Source organism: Mixophyes fleayi, chromosome 2 (genome assembly GCF_038048845.1).
Source record: "Mixophyes fleayi isolate aMixFle1 chromosome 2, aMixFle1.hap1, whole genome shotgun sequence".
In the NCBI taxonomy this organism is placed as follows: Eukaryota; Metazoa; Chordata; class Amphibia; order Anura; family Limnodynastidae; genus Mixophyes; species Mixophyes fleayi.
Genome location: NC_134403.1, coordinates 375,678,864 through 375,700,096, shown reverse-complemented (window position 1 = coordinate 375,700,096; position 21,233 = coordinate 375,678,864). Strand labels below are relative to the sequence as shown.

General features: G+C 44.6%; 1 protein-coding gene across 1 annotated transcript in view; it reads left to right on the top strand.

Moving 5' to 3' along the window:
• The window catches only part of LOC142139682 (immunoglobulin superfamily member 3-like), a 36,115-nt gene that overhangs the window by 11,168 nt on the left and 3,714 nt on the right, over positions 1 to 21,233 (top strand). Inside the window, exons 2-5 of the mRNA XM_075197505.1 lie at positions 5,235 to 5,612; positions 6,150 to 6,557; positions 10,462 to 10,827; positions 12,990 to 13,385. Coding sequence (XP_075053606.1) covers positions 5,235 to 5,612; positions 6,150 to 6,557; positions 10,462 to 10,827; positions 12,990 to 13,385 — 1,548 coding nt within the window. The remainder of the gene's footprint in view (positions 1 to 5,234; positions 5,613 to 6,149; positions 6,558 to 10,461; positions 10,828 to 12,989; positions 13,386 to 21,233) is intronic.

Here is a 21,233-nt window from a genome sequence, read left to right as displayed (position 1 = left end):
GTCTTATCTGTGTAGCGCTTGTATGCTCTTCCCGTGTTTGCGTGTGGTTTCCACCCACAATCCAAAATATTACAAGTAGGTTAATTGTCTGCTACTAAATTGACCTTAGTGTGTGTGTGTGTGTGTGTGTGTGTATGTTAGCAAATTTTGACTGTAAGCTCCAATGGGGCAGGGACTGATGTGTGTGAGTTCTCTGTACACCGCTGCGAAATTAGTGGCACTATATAAATAGCTGATGATGATGATAATGTTCTGCCAAAACATATAATTGCTATAATGCTTTTATGAAATAGGTTGTATTCATAAACCTAAATTTGCTCCCAGTTATCTAGAGTAACTAGGAGCATATGTTGTTCCCATTACCATCCCACAATATTGGAGGTTAACAATCCAGAGAATTATCTTTTGGTCAAAACACAGAACCTGGAACCAGCATAATACAAGTAATTACCAACTGCCAGAGCCTGGATCTAGTGCTATACCTACTATTACCAATGGCCTTAAACGTGAACTTGACTGGAACATTGCTCACACTCATTAATGTGTTCAACTACTTTTCTTGATTCACCATACTTCCAACTCTATCTCTGTCAGAAAGCAGTCAGCTAAGCAGTATTCAGACTAAGAGGTGTTATATCTGTATCTTACTCTCTCTCTCTCTTTCTCTCTCTCTCTCTCTCTATATATATATATATATATATATTTCTTTCTAGCTTTCTCTTTGTAAAATTAGATTCCTCTATAGGCTCTTTATTAAATGTAAGTTTCTGGGGCGAGAGAAGAGGTTTCACTAATTACAGGTACATTGTTTTTGACAATATATGAAAAAAATATAAGAAATAAAGGAGAGTGACAATGGTGTATTATGTTGATAAGTGCTCATTACCATCACCATGTGTAAGTTGATTATTGGCTTGCAAGCCTTGAGACAATTATCCACTGTAAGGATGAATACAGTACTGTCTGTATATAAAGATAGAGGTCTTGAACCACTTGTTATTAAAGAGCCATAATAGTGTATTATAAAAGCTGCTTGTTTAACAACAAATGCTTAAAATGATATACAAAATACATTTTGAAAAATAGACTTATATTAGGAATTAGTCCTCTCATGCTGGCCAAGTTTGGACTGAAGCCCCCAACAAGAGCCGGCACTGGTCATTGAAAGTAATCACAGAATCTTCCGCCCATACGCCGTATGCAGTAGCCAGATAGAGACGCAGAACAGAATACTTTGCCAACTCATTTAGTGTTTGCTCTCTCATCAGGGAATGGCCAATCTGCTTCCACTTAAGTTTTATATAGTACAAGCAAATAGCCTCTGATAGGCAGGTGGCACTTCGTTTAACTATAAATATAGAAGAAGAAATGTATATCTTAAATTACACTGGACGTCTAAAAAATGAATTATAAGTATATATTACATTGTAAAAAAAAATACTCCAAACTAGACTCTATGGGGTAAATTTATCAAACTGCGGGTTTGAATAAGTGGAGATGTTGCCTATAGCAACCAATCAGATTCTAGTTATTATTTAATTAGTACAGTCTATGAAATGATAGCTAGAATCTGATTGGTTGCTATAGACAACATCTCCATTTTTTAAACCCCGCTGTTTGATAAATTTACCCCTATATGTGTAAACATAAATTATATATAAATTGCCAGATGCAAATCAATACATGCTTATATAATAAATAAACACTATGTCAAAATTACATTCATCCATACTTATTTAAATAATACAAAATAACACATATACTAGCTAAAAAAACACAACTTTTGGCAAATTATAAATGTACTATGTGAAGAGGGTATATGTAGGTGGCAATTGGACTATTAAAAAATGTAGTAAATCCCTAGGAATATACAAAATAATTATTAGAATATGCATGGCATTATTAGCCTAATGGGACTTATCCAAAATGAAGTATAATAAATTACGATGGGCTGCTAAAATAAATAAAATAGAAATATATAATTCCATTGTAAAATAAAAATGACTCCAAAATGGAGGCTATTCAGAGTAATGTATCTTAAACATAAATCACACCTCATGTCTTTTGGTTGTTCCAAATTGGGTACAACTTAGTGGCCTGGTGTGCATAATAAGGGGTATAGTCACGTGCATCCAAAATGCTATGCCACCCCCAATGCCTCAGCAATGAAGGGGCACCAGTCAGCTGGGCACACATCCCAATGGGCACCCCCCCCCCCACCAACTGTCCTGGAGTCAGGACATAAGTACTAATATTTGTGACAGGTAGTAATTGGACTTAGGAATATACAAATCCATTATTAGATTACACAGGACCAATAATACTTATTAGAAAAAGAATAGGAATTAATAAGGGCAAAAAAGACATCTTTAAAATGGACGAAAAACAAACTTTATTATTACAGGACTTTGTCGAAATGGAGTATAATAAAATATATAAATATAAGTATACCTTTACAATAGTCTTAATGAACATCTATGTTGTGTACCAAAGAGCCACTTTAAGTATCATTATAAAGAAGCCAGAGATAAAAAACGGAAGTTTTCATAGGAACGATATAACATCAATGTCCTAGTTTATATCAGGAAGCACCAAGGATATGATCCAAAAGCAGCCCAAATTTGTTCTACCTATTCCCATGGCGTGGAGTCTAATGTGACGCCAGTCCTCACCAGAGCCCACCGCAAGGCGGGATGGAAGTGGCTGTGTGCGCCATGCAGGTTGCGGCCCCTGGGGTAGGTCTTCAGCATGGTTTGTGTGCTGGAATGGGCTAAGTGTGGATAGATAGATAGATAGATAGATAGATAGATAGATAGATAGATATAGATATAAATCAAGAAGTACTGAAATATAGGTGCAGGAACGACACCAGAAGAAAAAGGTGCTATAATAATAGAGGTACAGTGCCAGCAGTAGGAACTGCACCAGAATACTAGCAGTATATGTCTGCACCAGAATACCAGCAGTATATGACTGCACCAGGATTCCGGCCTTCTAGAATATAGAAAACTAATAGTGCAAGGGAGCCAAAAACAACCTAGACAGGTGTCTAAGATAAATGCTCTGGCCTCCTAACAGTACACAGAGAGGGCTTAAATAGCTAGAGAGAGAGAGGGGGCATTATGGAATAAGACCTTACAGTGCTGCGATGTAGAGCGCACTGGACCAAAGTAAGTCTAGTGTGTGACGGGTTCGTCCTAAGGGAGCGAGAGTGTTACATTTATATATCCAATATATCTCCTCTTGGATAATAGAAGCCGCCTATCAACCCCGATTGGGCCTACTTTTAAACATACAATCACTTCAGACTTTATTGATTTGGGATCTTGATTAGAAACAAAATGATGAGAAGGAGTATGTATGAGTTATTCATTCTTTATGTTTCTCAGGTTGTCTTGAATTCTGACTTATTATCTGACTTAATTGTCTTTTTTGTTTTTCCCACATACAGAAGATGGCAGCTACAGTATAGTGAATAGTTGATAGAAATACACATATTGAAGTGCAAGCATTGACTGCCTGTATTCGTGGTTTTCTAAACCCAGTTTATTTTCACATTACCGGTAACTGATTTTTACTGGTTAATAAAAGCTTTATATGGCAAGGGGGCAACAATGCCCATTTTTTAAATTGTTGATGGTTTTTGGGATGTGTAAAATCTACTATGGGTACTTTCTGGAGCATTTTCTAGTGTCTACCTAAAATAGACTGTATATTAATTTTAGAACTTGTATATCTCATAATAAATGGGCACATCTGGACTGGCATGGGGTCTACATTGAAGTTCACAGAGATTGCTTTTTCTTGTATTTTTATACTTGAACAAACTCGTTCTGTCAGTGTTTAAAGCATTTTGATAGTCTTCTATAGTCTTTTATAGTACCTATAAAACAGTTATATTATATAGTCTATTACATTATATAATATTATATATTATATTCTATAGTGAGATTCTCTAAAAACATTTGCATTACTAGAGACAAACTTAGTGCCCATGGCCGTGCCCATAGGTTACCAGTAATAATGATCAACAAATAGGAAATAATTTTGATAAAAATGTATTGAATGGAGTTAGGTATGAATTTAAGTTTCATATTCTTTACATTTTGGTTACATTTGAACTATCTTTGAATTGAGATTTAACAGCTGCCAAACCTCTGTTGTGAAGCATAGAGGTGTACAAGGCTAGCACATCAGTAGTTACCAACATGGACAGTTATTGCCCAAACTACATACTCTAATGACTGTAGAGTGGTAGAATGGCAATTTTATTACAAAATGTAAATTATGGTTAATAAAATCAGAAAGGTTGATTGTTTTTGTATTAATACCAGAAATGATTGTTCTTCCAGGTGGGTACAACAATGATTGGATATAGATATGGTATGGATTTGGATATGGTAATATATAGGAATAACTGGAGAAATTGTTCCACAAATATTGAAATGAATGCTTGGTAACACTCCTCTGTTTGTAGCCTTTATTTGTTGATAGATAAAATTCCAGGTCATAGTTTTCTGTGGGATTAATGTTCAGTTTCATATAAGTTTCAGTATCTACCAATAATTGTAGACTTTAAAATATGAGTTGATATTGCAACAACTCCCCTGATTGGCCTGTTTTATTTTGGTGGTAGTATCAAGGTTTAAAATTTTAAAGATTATGAGAAAAGGTAAAACTGGTATTATCTAACTTTTGAAAATGTGATTGGACCAGGTCATAGAAAATGTCAATAAATCTAATCCTGGATTGAATTAGATGAAATCTAGATGGTCTTAGTGGCCTTTAGAAAATTATGTTGTCGTGTAAGTGTCCTAATATATGTGTTTAGATCAAAGAAGAGTTCAAACTTATTTGGTTAGTTACTTGGCACATATTTCAAACTTTTTTCTAATAGTTTGAGTACTTGTCCTGTTAGCGATTTGGGGGCAGGTTGACTAATCCTCAGGAGCTCTGAAGTGATTGCTTATTTTGGAATATGTCTTCTCTGCTCTCTTATCTCTTCTAAATATAATTTTGTTCATGAAGTTGACTTCAGTTGTGTTTGAGATGTTTCTTTTCCCACATTGTGTTGTGGGAAATATCTGTGATTTCCCTTTAAAAACCAAATTTGTGATCTCATCTGAATCGTACAGAATTCTAATGATGCATACTTGTGCTTAGAATAGTAGTATTTATATTGTGGTTGGTATATTAAGAATGCAATTAACGCACTACATATGTCTTCCTCACAGGCGTGTCCTGGGCCCAGCGACAGGTCATCGTTCAGCAGGGACCCCTGTACCGGACCGTGGGCTCTCACATTAGTATCTGGTGCAAGGTGAGGGGCTACCAGGGCCCTTCCGAGCAAAACTTTCTCTACTCCATCTACCTGCCATCGGCCCCTGACAGAGAGGTCCAGGTGGTGGGCACAGGAGACCCCTCTTTCTCCTACGCGATATACACCCAGCGTGTCCACAGCGGGGACGTATATGTGGAGAGAGTGTCCGGGGACCACACAGTGTTACACATCCAACAGCTGCAGGAACGAGACGCCGGAGAGTACGAATGTCACACGCCCAACACCGACCCCTCGTATCATGGCAGCTACAGCGCCAAGATGAACCTGAGCGGTAAGATGCCGCTTGGAGCACACAGAACATTTTCTAACATTAATGACTTTATGGTGGAGACATTTTTAAAGCATATGTTATTGAGGTTGTAACAGTACATGGCAATTGTGTAAGAGAAAGCGTCACAATAACATTTGACAGGACAAGCTGAGGCTATGAAAAGTTGTAATATTATGCATACCATAACTCTATATGAGGTTATTTTACATCATAGCATAAAGTGTTCTGTGCTGACAGCCATTTATGTTAATGAAGGAGCTAGATGATAACAGGTTACCTCGATAATAATGTCATCTACCCAGGAGCTACATAATTAATCTAATATCATTGTAATCTCATTCCTGGACTAAACTTCTAGCAAATAACTCTATCAATGTATTTAACTCTGTACCTGTATAATATCAGGGTACTTTTATACCTTATCTTTACTGCACCTAGATAATAGCAGGTTACTCTGCTAGCAGAGTCTTCAACCCAACATACACATGATATCAGGTGAATGTGCTGCTTGTGTAATACTTTCCCTCTTCCCATCAGTCATACCAGACACGCTCCAGGTCACAATGGTCCACCAGGCATTGGAGAAGACCGAAGGGGCCTCCTTGGAACTGACCTGTCAGGTATCCAAGGCATCCTCCCAACACACCCACCTCTCAGTCACATGGTTTCTTACAAGTGACAAAGACACTGAGATCTTGTCCCTGTCCAGGGATTTTGTTCTACTCCCGGGAGCAGGGTACTCGGAGAGATTGACCTCTGGAGATATACGGATGGACAAGCTGGGTGATACCACTTACAAACTTTCCATCCAAGCACTTCGTTTGTCAGATCAGGGTGAGATCTTCTGCCAGGGATCTGAGTGGATCCAGGATCCTGATGATACATGGACAGAAATCACAGAGAAGCAGTCAGAAAAAAACAGTGTCAAGGTGTCAGCGGTGAAGGGTAAGTGTGTGACGTGAGCCAGCAGTGAGACCTTATTGTAGTCTCCAGGGGGACAGAACAGCTGTGAAGCCTTAGACAACACAGTCATTATGGTTTGTTATCTCCACTGACTGATGACTGAACCATTATATATACAAGTACATGAAGTGTTGATCCAGAGCAAGGCAAACAAAACTGAAGCTGTCAGTTTAAAGGAAATGACATTATTTATTTATATTTGATTTCAAAATAAATGGAGCCTGTATACTTAAAGAGAATGAATTACAAAAGTCAACAAAATGATGTTTATTGTCCCATTTAATAGTACTGCTGTCAGGCGGTGGTTTGTGGAAAAGCCACATAGTCTGGTGGCCCTTGTGTTTGTTTTTATTTTGTTTGATTAAAACGTTATTTTCATAGTTTTATGTTATAAAACTAAAAAAGACTGATTGCGTGTGAGATGTTCTAATCAAAGTGAAAAATTATGAAGATGAACATACAAATGACTCAATATATAATTGTACCTATGTTTACTCCAGCAACAAATAAATACATAAAATAATTAATATTCACATGAGAAAATAGACAGGCTCATCAGGACCTGTGTATGTGAGAGTTCCAACAGGTGTCTCAATATAAAAAGGCCTGGATACTTTCATAAATCAGCGTATCAGTATGACCAAAAGAGTAATAGCTCTGTATAAGGATATAGATAGAAAAAGCTCTATTTCACCAGATTCCGGCTATTAGATTAAAAGTCAAATTCCCACAAGTGAGGCGGTAATCAGATGTGTAGCTCCATAGCATCAACTGTAAAGTGATGTATTAGCAGTGGAGCGTAGATATAACAAAACTTCTTCCGCTGTAAGTGGTATTCATTCAGCCGATAATTTGTCAAACTGGTAAATAAATAGACCATCCAAAGCTTACCCGCTAAAGGGAATGTAAGTCCGAGTCCCCTTCATGCCACACATGCGGCTCAAACGGCTTGAGGCTCCACGATGTATCTTGTGTGGTGCGCTAGTCTGTCCAAGCAGACTTTTTATTTTAATCTGTTTTAGTTTGTTTTTTAATGATAATCTGAAACAACTTGTTTGTATTTGTAATTGTTTTTATACTGTTATGTTCAGTTCATAATAACATCGTGGAGCCTCAAGCCGTTTGAGGCTCATCTTTCTCTCACACCGCTCCTCCTCTGCCTCCCCTCTCTGCCATGCCTTACACTGGCTCCCCATCCCCTACAGAATCCTCTTCAAACTCCTTATCACCACTTACAAGGCTCTCTCCCTGTCTACTGCTCCCTATATCGCCAACCTCCTCACCATTCACACTCCTGCCCGGTCCCTGCGCTCTGCTAATGACCGTCGCCTCTCCTCCACTCTAATTACCACTTCCCACTCCAGAATCCAAGACTTCTCCCGAGCTGCCCCACTGCACTGGAACGACCTCCCTCGTTCCATCCGTCTCGCTCCCAATCTGTGCTCCTTCAAATGAGCACTTAAAACTCACCTGTTCCTCAAAGCTTATCAACCATCCACTTAACCCCTCATCTACTCTGCTCGCTATTCCCTCTCTCCCCTGGCATCACCAGCTCCCTCTCCTGTCTGATTTGTCCACCCTCCCTTAGGATGTAAGCTCTTATGAGCAGGGCCCCTCTTCCCTCGTGTCTCCATACCTGTTCTTTTGCTCTGTCCTTACTCCTTATGGCTGTCCTGGAGTTACTGAAGCATTGGTACTTTGTGTTTATCGTTCTGTACTGTTTAACCCTGTACGGTCTACTGTTTGTACTATGTACGGCGCTGCGGAAATCTTGTGGCGCCCAACAAATAAATGATAACAATAATAATAATATATATAGGGGCCCCCTTAACTTACCTTAAGTCCGATCCCCTTCTCTTCTTTTTTCCACGTTCTCTTCTGCACTCCTCCATGCTGTGCTTGCAGTGAACGTTGGGCGTGACATCACGCCCAACATTCACTGCGACCACAGCACGGAAGAGGGGACCAGGGAGGGACCTGGATCGCTGCTGATGTGACCGTGTGACTGCAAGGTAAGTATTCTCTTTTTTTTTTTTGCAGTATTTTTTTTTCAGTGCTGCCTCGGACGGGCACCCTTGCCCGCAGGGCCCCCGGGCACCTGCCCATTGTGCCCAATGGAAGAGATGGCCCTGCATGATGTGGGGGTGTTATGTGACCCCCATAAAAGTATGAGATTGCAGCAAAGTTCTGTTATACAAGTCACAGGGATTGGAGGTAACTTTGTTCCTTTTACTACACAAGTTTTCCTTTACAAGGCAGCGCCGCTTTAAATTTTAGCTGTCATCTCGCCGATCTCGCGCGGGATGCAAAAACCTGTCTATGATACATTTACCCCCAGGACTCTCTTCTCATAAACACCCTTCACTCCCTAGGTCTTGATGAAACTGTCCACTCCTGGTTCACCTCCAACCTCTCTGGCCGCTCCTTTAGTGTCTCATCTTCTAACTCTTCCTCCTCCCCTCTTTATGTCTCTATCACCTCATTCAAGGCTCTGTTCTTTGCCCTCTGCTCTTCTCTTGCTACATGACCTCTGTCGGCAAATTTATTCAATCCTTTGACCTCCACCACTACATCTACACCAATGACACAAATCTATCTTTCCTCCCCTGACTTCGCTCTTTTTCCTATTCCATGTATCTAGCTTCCTGTCTGCTGTCACTACTTTGCTTCCTCAAACTTAACATCTCCAAATCTGAGCTCATCATCTTTCCACCTACTAATGTTCCTAGCCCTCCCGGTATTTCCTTTATGGTTCATAACATCATGCTCTCCCCTTCCCTTATGCCTGCTACCATGAAGTTGCCATTTACTCTGCCTTCAGCTTTACTCCTCATATCTAACTTCTCACTAAGTACTGACACCTCCTCCTCTGTAACATTACTAATATCTGCCCTTCCTCTCAGGAAGTAATGAAAATCTTGGTTCATTCACTCATCATATTTCATCTTGACTACTGCATCCTCCTTCTCACTGGACTTCCTGGCTCCCATCTTTCCCTTCTATCTCTCCAGAATGTTGCAGTTAGGCTCATATTCCTCTCCTGCTGCTGCTCTTCTCCATAAATCCCTTCACTTCGCTACTTATCTGTTCTAGAATTCAGTTCAAGCTCTTCACCCTCACTTACAAAAGCCCTTAGCAACATATCTCTCCCTTAACTCTCTGACCTTGTATCAAGGTACATCCCAACCTGGCCACTCCGCTCTGACGCCTCCAAGATTTCTACTGTGTTGCTCCCCACCATTGGAACTCTTTAAACTACCTCAGCCGGCTCTCTCCCAACTTAGAAACCTTTAAACGCTCCCTCAAAACCCACCTCTTCATGCTCATCTATCCTACCTCCTCTTGATCATCTTGCCCACTACCACCCTCTTCCTTTGCCCACCATCTCCATGTTATTCAAGTCACCACTCCTCTCTCTCGCCACCCCTTCCTCTAGAATGTAAGCAGTCATGGGGAGGGTTCTCTCTACCAATTTTCTCATTATTGTTTTCCTCACATGCTGTTGTCATGTCTTTTGCTACATTTTACGTGAGTCCCCCTTTTGTTTTATTTCTACTCGAACTTGTTATTTATCTAAGAGCGTTATAAAGAAATAACTGTGTATGAACATTTGCAGCTAAACAGTCCATTTGAAGCACCACCATCGTTCTTGCTGTATTGTCCGTCAGGTCTATCACTGCTCCTTCTATACTGCAGCTAGTAGTACTTTATATTCTTATCAGACATCTATTTAGAGGGGAGGAGGATGAAAGGAGAGTATATGGGAGAGAGAAGAATGGATCATCATGGCTGTCCCACAGAAGTGTCTATATCCAACAATAGAACATGAAAAAATATTTTCACATTTACTTCACTGAAAGATAATGGCTGACAAATGTCTTTTCAGGGGGAGAATTTGAGGTGCAGATCCAGAGTACAGATACAACTCTCAACTCTGGGAGTCCTCTGGAGATCATCTGTTCTGTCACCCATCTAAATGCTGCCCGAGGCCACCTCCACGTCGCCTGGCTATTTGATAATGACAAGGTGGTGACTTGGGAACCGTCTGGTGTTATCACCTTCGGGAAGCTGTACGGTGCCCGGGCTGCAAAGGGACAGCTGTCAGTGGGAAGGAGAGACCAAGAGACGTGGGCTCTAAGGATTAACTGGGCCCGTCTGGAGGACGGGGGATTATACATGTGTGCGGTTACTGAAGAGGGGTCCAGCAAGATCAAACATTCCACATTTATATCTGTGTCTGTAGAACCAACCGGTGAGTTTGAGAAACTATGAATCTAAGTTCTACAATCTATCTCCAAAACCTACGTTATTCTTATATATTCATTTGCAACATCTGAAATACTTGGTACAGGTAACCACAAGTTTATCCTTCCTGTAACACAACGTTATACATCTTATACTAATGATATGCAGGTTGAGCTCTCTAGAGATCTGCAGAACATTGCAACAACCGAGTGCCCCCTGTCATATACACACTGATAGATTCCGCAGAGCATATAATAGTTAAAAACCAAGAATAGCCACAAAAGGTTAAAGAGCACTGACTGATATATCTGGGCTTTCAGCAGAGTCATTATATAAGAAATAAAAGGTGGTGTTATAATGACAGTACAACACGGTTCTGTGGTGAACCCAGCAATGATTAGCAGTAGATATGATTAGAGAGGAAGTAATGTCTGTCTAATGGTCTAACGTAAGGATACATTTTATCATATAGAGATATATATTTGATAAGAGGTGGTGTCATAATGAACAGTATTACACATAAAGGTTCTGCGGTGTTACATGAATACTATATGAACATCACAGGTAACGTTGTATTTGTTATTGCAATGTGATAGATGTGTCTGCTGCCCGCTGGCACCCACGCTGAAACCAGCATTTTGCATTTATCTTAGTGAAGGGGTAGGCAACCTTCTTCTATCAGTGTGTCGGCTAAAATCTAGTCAAGCCCAAGTATGTCAATTGTACATTTTAAAAACATGATAATACTAATAGCGGTCATCATCATCATTTATTTATATAGCGCCACCAAGTCCACAGCGGTGTACAGAGAATATTTGTAAGTTATATCAGTCCCTGACCCATTGGAGCTTACAGTCTAAATTCCCTGCTACACACAAACACACACAGACACACCAAGGAGAATTTTGTCAGCAGCCAATTAACCTACCAGTATGTTTTTGACGTGTGGGAGGAAACCAGAGCACCCAGAGGAAACAAGGAGAACATACAAACTGCACACAGATAAGGCCATGCTCAGGAATCGAACTCATGACCCCAGTGCTGTGAGGCAGAAGTACTAACCACCGTGCTGCCCATATTATGCAGATAATAGTGTCTTTAGTTCATATTATACCACACTGTAGTAACACCAATTTCATGTATACACACAATTTACCATTAAAAACATATATTAGTAAAACATATGTGGGCAGCTCTGCTTTCTTGCGTCTGACTCACCTCTGGAGACAGCACACGGGGGTCAGACGTCTTCAGTTCTGAAAAGGAACATGGGAATAATTGTTGTACATGCGCAACAGCTCTGTTTTGCCCATCTCTATCCACTTGAATGAAGCAGAAGCTCGAAGTTCCGACGTGTGGTTGGTGGCTGACCCCTGAACTAGTGTGCACTCACTCACTGCTGCTGAGTACAAGATACAGTGTCTGCCTGGGTAGACCTACAAGATGGATACACCAGGGCTGAGTAATATGAACAACATAGGATCTAGGGCTGGATGCCTATCTCGGGGGGAGGAAACAGCAGACAGTTTTAGGAAGGGTCCCTTTAAGACATTAGTGCGTCTAGGGTAAAAGTCACATTAGTTGGTCCCTAAAGTCCTTTGTAGGACACAAAACACACAAGAAGAATCGTGTGACTGTTTTCCATAAATACAATGCATCAAGGTATTTCAGAGCAAAAACGTTTCAACTGGTACAAAGTAGACTTTGTGACGGGTTATTATGTACTTAGAACCTGATGGGATCTGGATCTTGTAGGACTCATAATAGGTCTTGGCCAGTTCTAGGGTTCTAGGACTTGGGGTAATATAATGTTTAGTATTAGTTTAATAAGGTTTGGGCTGGTATATATGGGGTTGATTATTTTACTTTTCTTATTTTTAGGAGTGGTAGGTGGATTAGCAGTTATATTGCCTCTGGAATCCAGACTCCATTACTAGGATACATAGCGGTGATCCAAAATAGGCACCTTTTGCACCACTACTAAAACAGATAGGGGGTGGGGGGGGGGGGGCTAAGAGAAACAGTAACATCTGGAAAAATTAATGATATAGGAACAAATGGAAGATTCCAGCAATAACAATACAAAAAAGAACACATTGTTTTCAAGGCAATATTGACTAAATTGTAAACTATATGTAAAACATGACCCATTAACTCTTATGTTTCCAGAACACCATAACCGCCAGGTCATACTCAGCACTGATGGATCAGAGGTCTATGAAGGGAATTCAGTCAAGTACCAATGTCTGGTGTCTGGACCTCCCATGTCGATGTCTCTAAGTTGGTTTAGGATGGCGTCAACGGGTCAGTGGGTGGAGATGGCATCGTTACGGCAGGATGGAGAGTTGGTGGTGGGAAAGGATTATGTCCAAAGGTACAGTAGTGGCCAACTAGTGGCGCAAAAAGTGAGTCCTGGACTCTTCTTCTTAAAATTGGATCGAATAATGCAAAGCGATGGTGGAAAATACATCTGTCGCGCAACAGAACGGATACAGGAGCAAGAGGAAGTCTGGAGAAATGTGACCACTGAGAGTAATATCCTGCAACTACGTATCACACCCCTAGGTAAGTGCCTTTTCTACCAGCTAATATGGGCCAAAGCTTTGTAATATGGGTCAAGTGTCCTCTTCTTACATCAATGTGGATCATTGTTCCCCTCCCTTCTTTCGTGTCCATAGACTGTATACGCATAAAAGTGTGCCTTAAATGAACGCCACACCACTTAGGTCACCAAAGTACTGTATTTCTACCATATTGCCATAATGGAGTTGGATATAAATCACAGTTCAATATCTCAGCCAGGAGGTGACATCGTCAATTATTCTTATCTTCATACAGATATAAAATAGGGTAAACAGATTACTTGGCTTTCAGCAGCAACAGGGTAACACACTCCCCTGTGTGGACCCTCAATCGCTATTCTGGTGGTCAAAGTGTCTGCAACTGGTAACCAGATGGGCAAAGAAGAAGATCACAATTCTGATGTGACGGAAACATAACAAGCACTATAAGTATGACGCTATGTACAGGTTAATCATCAGGTGTATGACTCTGCAGAACCAGAGAAAGGACAGGCATAGGTAGGTCCAACATGGACAGACAGGTAGGGGGCCTGTGGATGGAGATTCCACGAATATAAGTATATGCCACTTGTGTTATCAGATTGCCAGGTCATGTTTGCAGCCACAAAGCTTGTGTTAGATGTGTTTGTGGTTAGAAGAGCAGACAGGAATTACATCGCACAAACCACAAAACTGAGAAACATGTCACAATCATCTCTGAGCCGTGAGACATTGCAACTACAAATATTTCTTCTATAAATAATTTCCCACTGAAATCCGCATGTTTTACAAGCAACGGGAGGTCTGCGCTCATCCAAGATGTCAGTGTGACACCAGCATGGGAATAACTGGGAACAGTCTGTCAATATAGATAAGACACACAACAATAACCAGGTCATTGTCCGGTAGAAAAGTGTTAGTTAAAATAGTCAAGAAAGCACTGTCTGAATGTCTGTGTACAGGCGTGTGATCCCTGCCTACATGTATGTACCAGTGTTCTCTTCCACAGGTCTGACAAGTACATTCTTTATAATAGTGTGTACAAGCATGTAAGCATCATACTGTATGTAAGTATGTATGTATATATGTATGTTCATAGATCATGTCAGGGATGATAAATACCAATTGATCTGAACAAAAATGACATCCAGAAGTGGCGGTATGGAAAATCCAAGTGACTGGAATGTGATAGTGTTACAATAAAGACAGTAGGAGAAGTGGCGGTATGACATACTCTGTATACCCGTATACCCCCCACTTCCACCACTGTATATATATATATATATATATATATATATATATATATATATTATTATTATTATTATTATTATTATCTTTGACTTATAAGGCGCCACAAAAGGTCCGCAACGCCGTACATTACATATACAGAAAACAGAACCAAGACACAACATGATACAAAAATATATACAAACACAGGTGACAGGGTAAAGCAAATCAGATTATATCTGGGACAGATAGTGGAAGGGATGGTAGAAATCAGCAGGAAGAAGGCCAAAGCTTAATACAACAGGTAAAACAGGGCTAGCGAAGCAGCCAAGTGGTACAGAGGGTGAAGGAACAGTAGATGGAACACACAAGGAAAGAGGGCCCTGCTCATGAGAGCTAACATCCTAAAGGGAAGGGGGAGACACAAATAGGGTGGTACTAATTGGGGGAGAGAGCCAGGACAAGGAAGTTAGGAGGACTGATAGAGTTGAATAAAGAAATGAGTCTTAAGGGCACGCTTGAAGCCTTTAAGAGTAGATGCTAACCTGATGGAACGTGGAAAATCGTTCCACAGCAGGGGAGCAGCCCGGGCAAAGTCCTGAAGACGAGAGTGAGAGGAGGTGATCAGTGAAGTAGTGAGGCGGCGGTCAGAGGCAGAGCGGAGGGGGCGGGTAGGAGAGTAGGTAGAGATGAGATTGGAGATGTAGGGAGGGGAAGATTGACTAAGAGCTTTAAAGGTGAGGGTGAGGAGCTTAAATTTATTTCTGCAGGCCATGGGGAGCCAATGTAGTGACTGTTGGAGCGAGACCGCAGATACAGAGCGGCGGGAGAGAAACATGAGGCGGGCAGCAGCATTGAGGATAGACTTAAGAGGGTCAAGGCGAGAATCAGGTAGCCCAAAGAGAAGGAGGTTACAGTAGTCAAGGCGAGAGATAACAAGCGAGTGAACAAGGGTTTTCGTGGCTTCCGTGGTGAGAAAGGGACGTATCTTAGATATATATATATAATATAAGTGACTGGAATGTGATAGTGTTACAATGAAGGCAGCAGGAGAAGTGGCGGTATGACATACGCCATATACCCCCCACTTCAACCAAAGGTGCCATTATATTCTGTAGCATGCAAGAATGAATCTAGTTACATAATATCTATTTTACAACATAAAAACCTGGATTTTGTGAACCGTACAGTGGGTGAGCTAAATAAACATCCGTTCCAGCTCAAGCCTTGGGTTTTTCTTGTAGAAAATGAGTATCCTTACCCTGGGTGTTCTGCCAGCCCATATACATTTTGAAAAAGATTGTTGAAGGTCTTTAAGATCTTTGGTTGGGAAGCGAACTGGGAGGTTCTGCCATAAGTATGTGGGCGCATGCTTGTTCACCTACCCCATGTAGAGGTGCCAAACTCAAGGTCCTAGGAACCGCCAACAGAGAAGCAGTCTGCTCCTCGCCTTTCCTGGTGGAAAAGGTCACTTCAAAGTCCAAACTACTTACACTTTGGGACCACCCCCTTAATTCATTCCAATGTTTCAGTGTCACCTAAGATATGTAACATACCTGAGTCAGGAGCCCGATGTAAAACAAGTGTCTGACCTTGTTGCAGACAGCAGGTCAGACTACACAGCGGAGTCCACACTAGGAGCCGAGTCTTCAGATGTGGAGTTGTGTTAGCGTGCAATGGATCTAGGGGTAATGACCGCACAAGGAGAGGGTCTAGTAGACATTAATACATTCAGCACCTGTTCCCTTACTGAGGGGTTTGTCTGCTTGTTCTGGCAGATAGTGGAGGGTTAACACTGAAGATACTGTACGGTACCATAGAGCAAAGAGTTAATACGTGTAACAGGTCATAGTTTTGTAATGTGTTTATCGTTTAAAATTCTCCATTATTTAAAATCATAACCTTTATGTATTTATTTATTACAAAATTATATATCATCATCATCAAAAACCAGCAAAATAATTTACAATTGTGTGATGTGTGAGTACAATGAACTATACGCTGGGTGCTATTACTTATTGTGTATTAATTCATTCCTTCAGCGTCTCTATTTATTCTCAAATTCAGCATCCTGTGATAATAACTACCCCAGTATTGTGTCCATTGGTTTTGCATTCAGTGTATGTCTGTGACTGTTGGTTACTTATATATTAATAATAACAGTCTCAGTGTATTGGGGAATCTATGCTTATAGTAATTGCTGGCTTCAATTTAATCTACACCATGGGGAGAGGAGAAGCTTTGTAATGCGATCACTGCACTTCATTCCCTATATTTCCCCTTAGTTGCAAATGAAGCTATAGATCTTGTGTACATTTCTGACACATAAAACTACACTTATTAACTCTTTGTTTTTTTCTATTGTTCTGAACATATGAAAGTTAAGTAGTAGAATCTCCCTGAACTCGAAAATGATTATCGGCTAAGACGGAAGACTGTAATGCTCACACAAGGAGCGTCCTAATGAATTCATAGGGCCCTTGTGGAGTAGTAGTCAGGGAGATGTACACACTGCCAAACAGAGGGAGGACTTCTAGTCCCAGGATACAGGACCTGCACTGAGATAGCTGAGGTCAGACGAGGAGACAACACTTTTATGTGATTCACAGCACTAGAGGGACCCAGACACAAGGGGCTGAGTGATCAGAGGTCACAGTGCAGCAGCCTGCAGACTATAAGGATGGGGAAACGTGCAGGGAAACCTGTTCGGTTCAGCCGTATTTGTGCCTTACATTAATTATGATCACAACTGTCTCTATTACATGTATGCATTATCTCTGTACCTGGAACGTGTATTATAAATATAAGGACACAATCTCTCAGAAGTGCAGGAAAAAATCAAATTGTTTTGCGAGGTGGAAGAGGCGATGACCCATAAGGCAGGACACCCTGTAAACGCCCCCACTCAATCACATCTCAGAATCGTCATCCTGCACATGGAAAGTCTGGATTTGTAGGTTGGTGTAACAACACTCATGAACCTAATCCAGCGGGAATGCTGCCACAGAACCTCCCATCGCTCTGTAGGCAGTTTCTGCACTAGCTCAGAGCGGGAGTTCATCTGGTTTCATCCTGTGCTGTTAGTCCGGCCTGTCTTATGTCTCCATGTTGCTGCACATATGTACAGAATTGCCACATGTAATAAACCAGCCCCAATGATCCCATAGGGGTATATTTACTAAACTGCGGGTTTGAAAAGTGGAGATGTTGCCTATAGCAACCAATCAGATGTTAGCTATCATTTATTTAGGGCATTCTACAAAATGTTAACTAGAATCTGATTGGTTGCTATAGGCAACATCTCCACTTTTTCAAACCAGCATTTTAGTAAATATACCCCTTAGTCCGGCGGTTCCCAAAGTGTGCGCCGCGGCTCCCAGGGGTGCCGCGGCGCTGTCACTGAGGTGCCGCGAGCCAGCCATAGAAAAAACCAAAGAGCACATAAACTTACCAATCCACGCAGCGCCGGGACCCAGCAGACTCCTCTCTCCCGCAGCTGTCACTGACGTCGATATTCAGTGACAGCTGCGGGAGAGAGGAGTCTCCTGGGTCCCGACGCCGCGCGGATTGGTAAGTTTATGTGCTCTTTGGTTTTTTCTATGGCTGGCTCGCGGCAGAGGAGTGAGAGGTAGCGTGACAGTGGGCAGACAGAGGGCAGGAGCGTGACAGCGGGCAGACAGAGGGCAGGAGCGTGACAGCGGGCAGACAGCGGGGTAGGAGCATGACAGTGGGCAGACAGAGGGCAGGAGCGTGACAGCGGGCAGACAGAGGGTAGGAGTGTGACAGCGGGCAGACAGCGGGGCAGGAGCATGACAGCGGGGCAGGAGTGTGACAGCGGGCAGACAGAGGGCAGGAGCGTGACAGCGGGCAGACAGCGGGGCAGGAGTGTGACAGTGGGCAGACAGAGGGCAGGAGCGTGACAGCGGGCAGACAGGCGGGCAGGAGCGTGACAGCGGGCAGACAGCGGGGCAGGAGTGTGACAGCGGGCAGACAGCAGGGCAGGAGTGTGACAGTGGGCAGACAGAGGGCAGGAGCATGACAGCGGGCAGACAGCGGGGCAGGAGTGTGACAGCGGGCAGACAGCAAGGCGGGGAGTGTGACAGCGGGCAGACAGCGGGGCAGGAGTGTGACAGCAGGCAGACAGCGGGGCAGGAGTGTGACAGCGGGGCAGGAGTGTGACAGCGGGGCAGACAGCGGGCAGGCAGAGGAGTGTGACAGCGGGGCAGAGGAGTGTGACAGCGGGGCAGGAGTGTGACAGCGGGCAGACAGCGGGGCAGGAGTGTGACAGCGGGCAGACAGCAAGGCGGGAGTGTGACAGCGGGCAGACAGCGGGGCAGGAGTGTGACAGCAGGCAGACAGCGGGGCAGGAGTGTGACAGCGGGGCAGGAGTGTGACAGCGGGGCAGACAGCGGGCAGGCAGAGGAGGATGACAGCGGGGCAGAGGAGGGTGACAGCAGGGCAGAGGAGGGTGACAGCGGGGCAGAGGAGGGACACAGCATGAGAGGGGCAGTTTAGGGGGACACAGCGTGACAGGGGCAGAGGAGGGGGACACAGCGTGACAGGGGCAGAGGAGGAAGACAGCGTGAGTGGGGCAGTGGAGGGGGACACAGCGTGACAGGGGCAGAGGAGGAAGACAGCGTGAGAGGGGCAGTGGAGGGGGACACAGCGTGAGAGGGGCAGTGGAGGGGGACATAGCGTGACAGAGGCAGAGGAGGAGGACAGCGTGAGTGGGGCAGTGGAGGGGGACACAGCGTGAGAGGGGCAGTGGAGGGGGACACAGCGTGAGAGGGGCAGTGGAGGGGGACACAGCGTGAGAGGGGCAGTGGAGGGGGACACAGCGTGACAGGGGCAGAGGAGGGGGACACAGCGTGACAGGGGCAGAGGAGGAGGACACAGCGTGACAGGGGCAGAGGAGGAGGACAGCGTGAGTGGGGCAGTGGAGGGGGACACAGCGTGACAGGGGCAGAGGAGGCAGGACACAGCGTGACAGGGGCAGAGGAGGAGGACAGCGTGAGTGGGGCAGTGGAGGGGGACACAGCGTGAGAGGGGCAGTGGAGGGGGACACAACGTGAGAGGGGCAGTGGAGGGGGACACAGCGTGAGAGGGGCAGTGGAGGGGGACACAGCGTGACAGAGGGCAGAGGGGGGGACACAGCGTGACAGGGGCAGAGGAGGAAGACAGCGTGAGAGGGGCAGAGGAGGGGGACACAGCGTGAGAGGGGCAGTGGAGGGGGACACAGCGTGAGAGGGGCAGTGGAGGGGGACACAGCGTGAGAGGGGCAGTGGAGGGGGACACAGCGTGACAGGGGCAGAGGAGGGGGACACAGCGTGAGAGGGGCAGTGGAGGGGGACACAGCGTGACAGGGGCAGAGGAGGAAGACAGCGTGAGAGGGGCAGTGGAGGGGGGACACAGCGTGAGAGGGGCAGTGGAGGGGGACACAGCGTGACAGAGGGCAGAGGGGGGGACACAGCATGACAGGGGCAGAGGAGGAAGACAGCGTGAGAGGGGCAGAGGAGGGGGACAGCGTGAGAGGGCAGTGGAGGGGGACAGAGCGTGAGAGAGGGCAGTGGAGGGGGACACAGCCTGAGAGGGGCAGTGGAGGGGGACACAGCGTGACAGGGGCAGTGGAGGGGGACACAGCGTGACAGGGGCAGTGGAGGGGGACACAACGTGAGAGGGGGCAGTGGAGGGGGACACAGCGTGAGAGGGGCAGTGGAGGGGGACACAGTGTGAGGGGGCAGTGGAGGGGGACACAGCGTGACAGGGGCAGTGGAGGGGGACACAGCGTGACAGGGGCAGTGGAGGGGGACACAGCGTGAGAGGGGCAGTGGAGGGGGACACAGCGTGACAGGGGTAGAGGAGGAGGACAGCGTGAGAGGCAGGGCCCGGTGCTAGGGTTCTCGGCGCCCTAGGCAAATTTTCAAACCGCCCCCCCCCCCCCCCCCCCCCTGGCGAACACACCAAATACCCGCCTCACAGACCCTTACATACTAGACTTAGTGCTTTCGTGTTTTAAAAAAAAAGAAAAAATATATAAGCCTTACCTTCTCCAGCAGTCCACATGCAGTACGCTGTCCAGACTCCACTGCAGACACAGGATTTCTAGAGGGGAGGTATCCAGGTGTTAGATTTCGGAACCAAAATCTTGACACAATAAGCCTATAAATTATGCACTTGTAAAAAGGCAATGGACGGCCCTAACATGTCCCTTCATCACACATATGTTACTGCCTCACACCACTGCACCCCCCTCTGCCTCACACCACTGCACCCCCCCCCTCTGCCTCACACCACTGCACCCCCCTCTGCCTCACACCACTGCACCCCCTCTGCCTCACACCACTGCACCCCCCTCTGCCTCACACCACTGCACCCCCTCTGCCTCACACCACTGCACCCCCCTCTGCCTCACACCACTGCACCCCCTCTGCCTCACACCACTGCACCCCCCTCTGCCTCACACCACTGCACCCCCCTCTGCCTCACACCACTGCACCCTCTCTGCCTCACACCACTGCACCCCCCTCTGCCTCACACCACTGCACCCCCCTCTGCCTCACACCACTGCACCCCCCTCTGCATCACACCACTGCACCCCCCCCCCCCACTCTGCCCCACACCACTG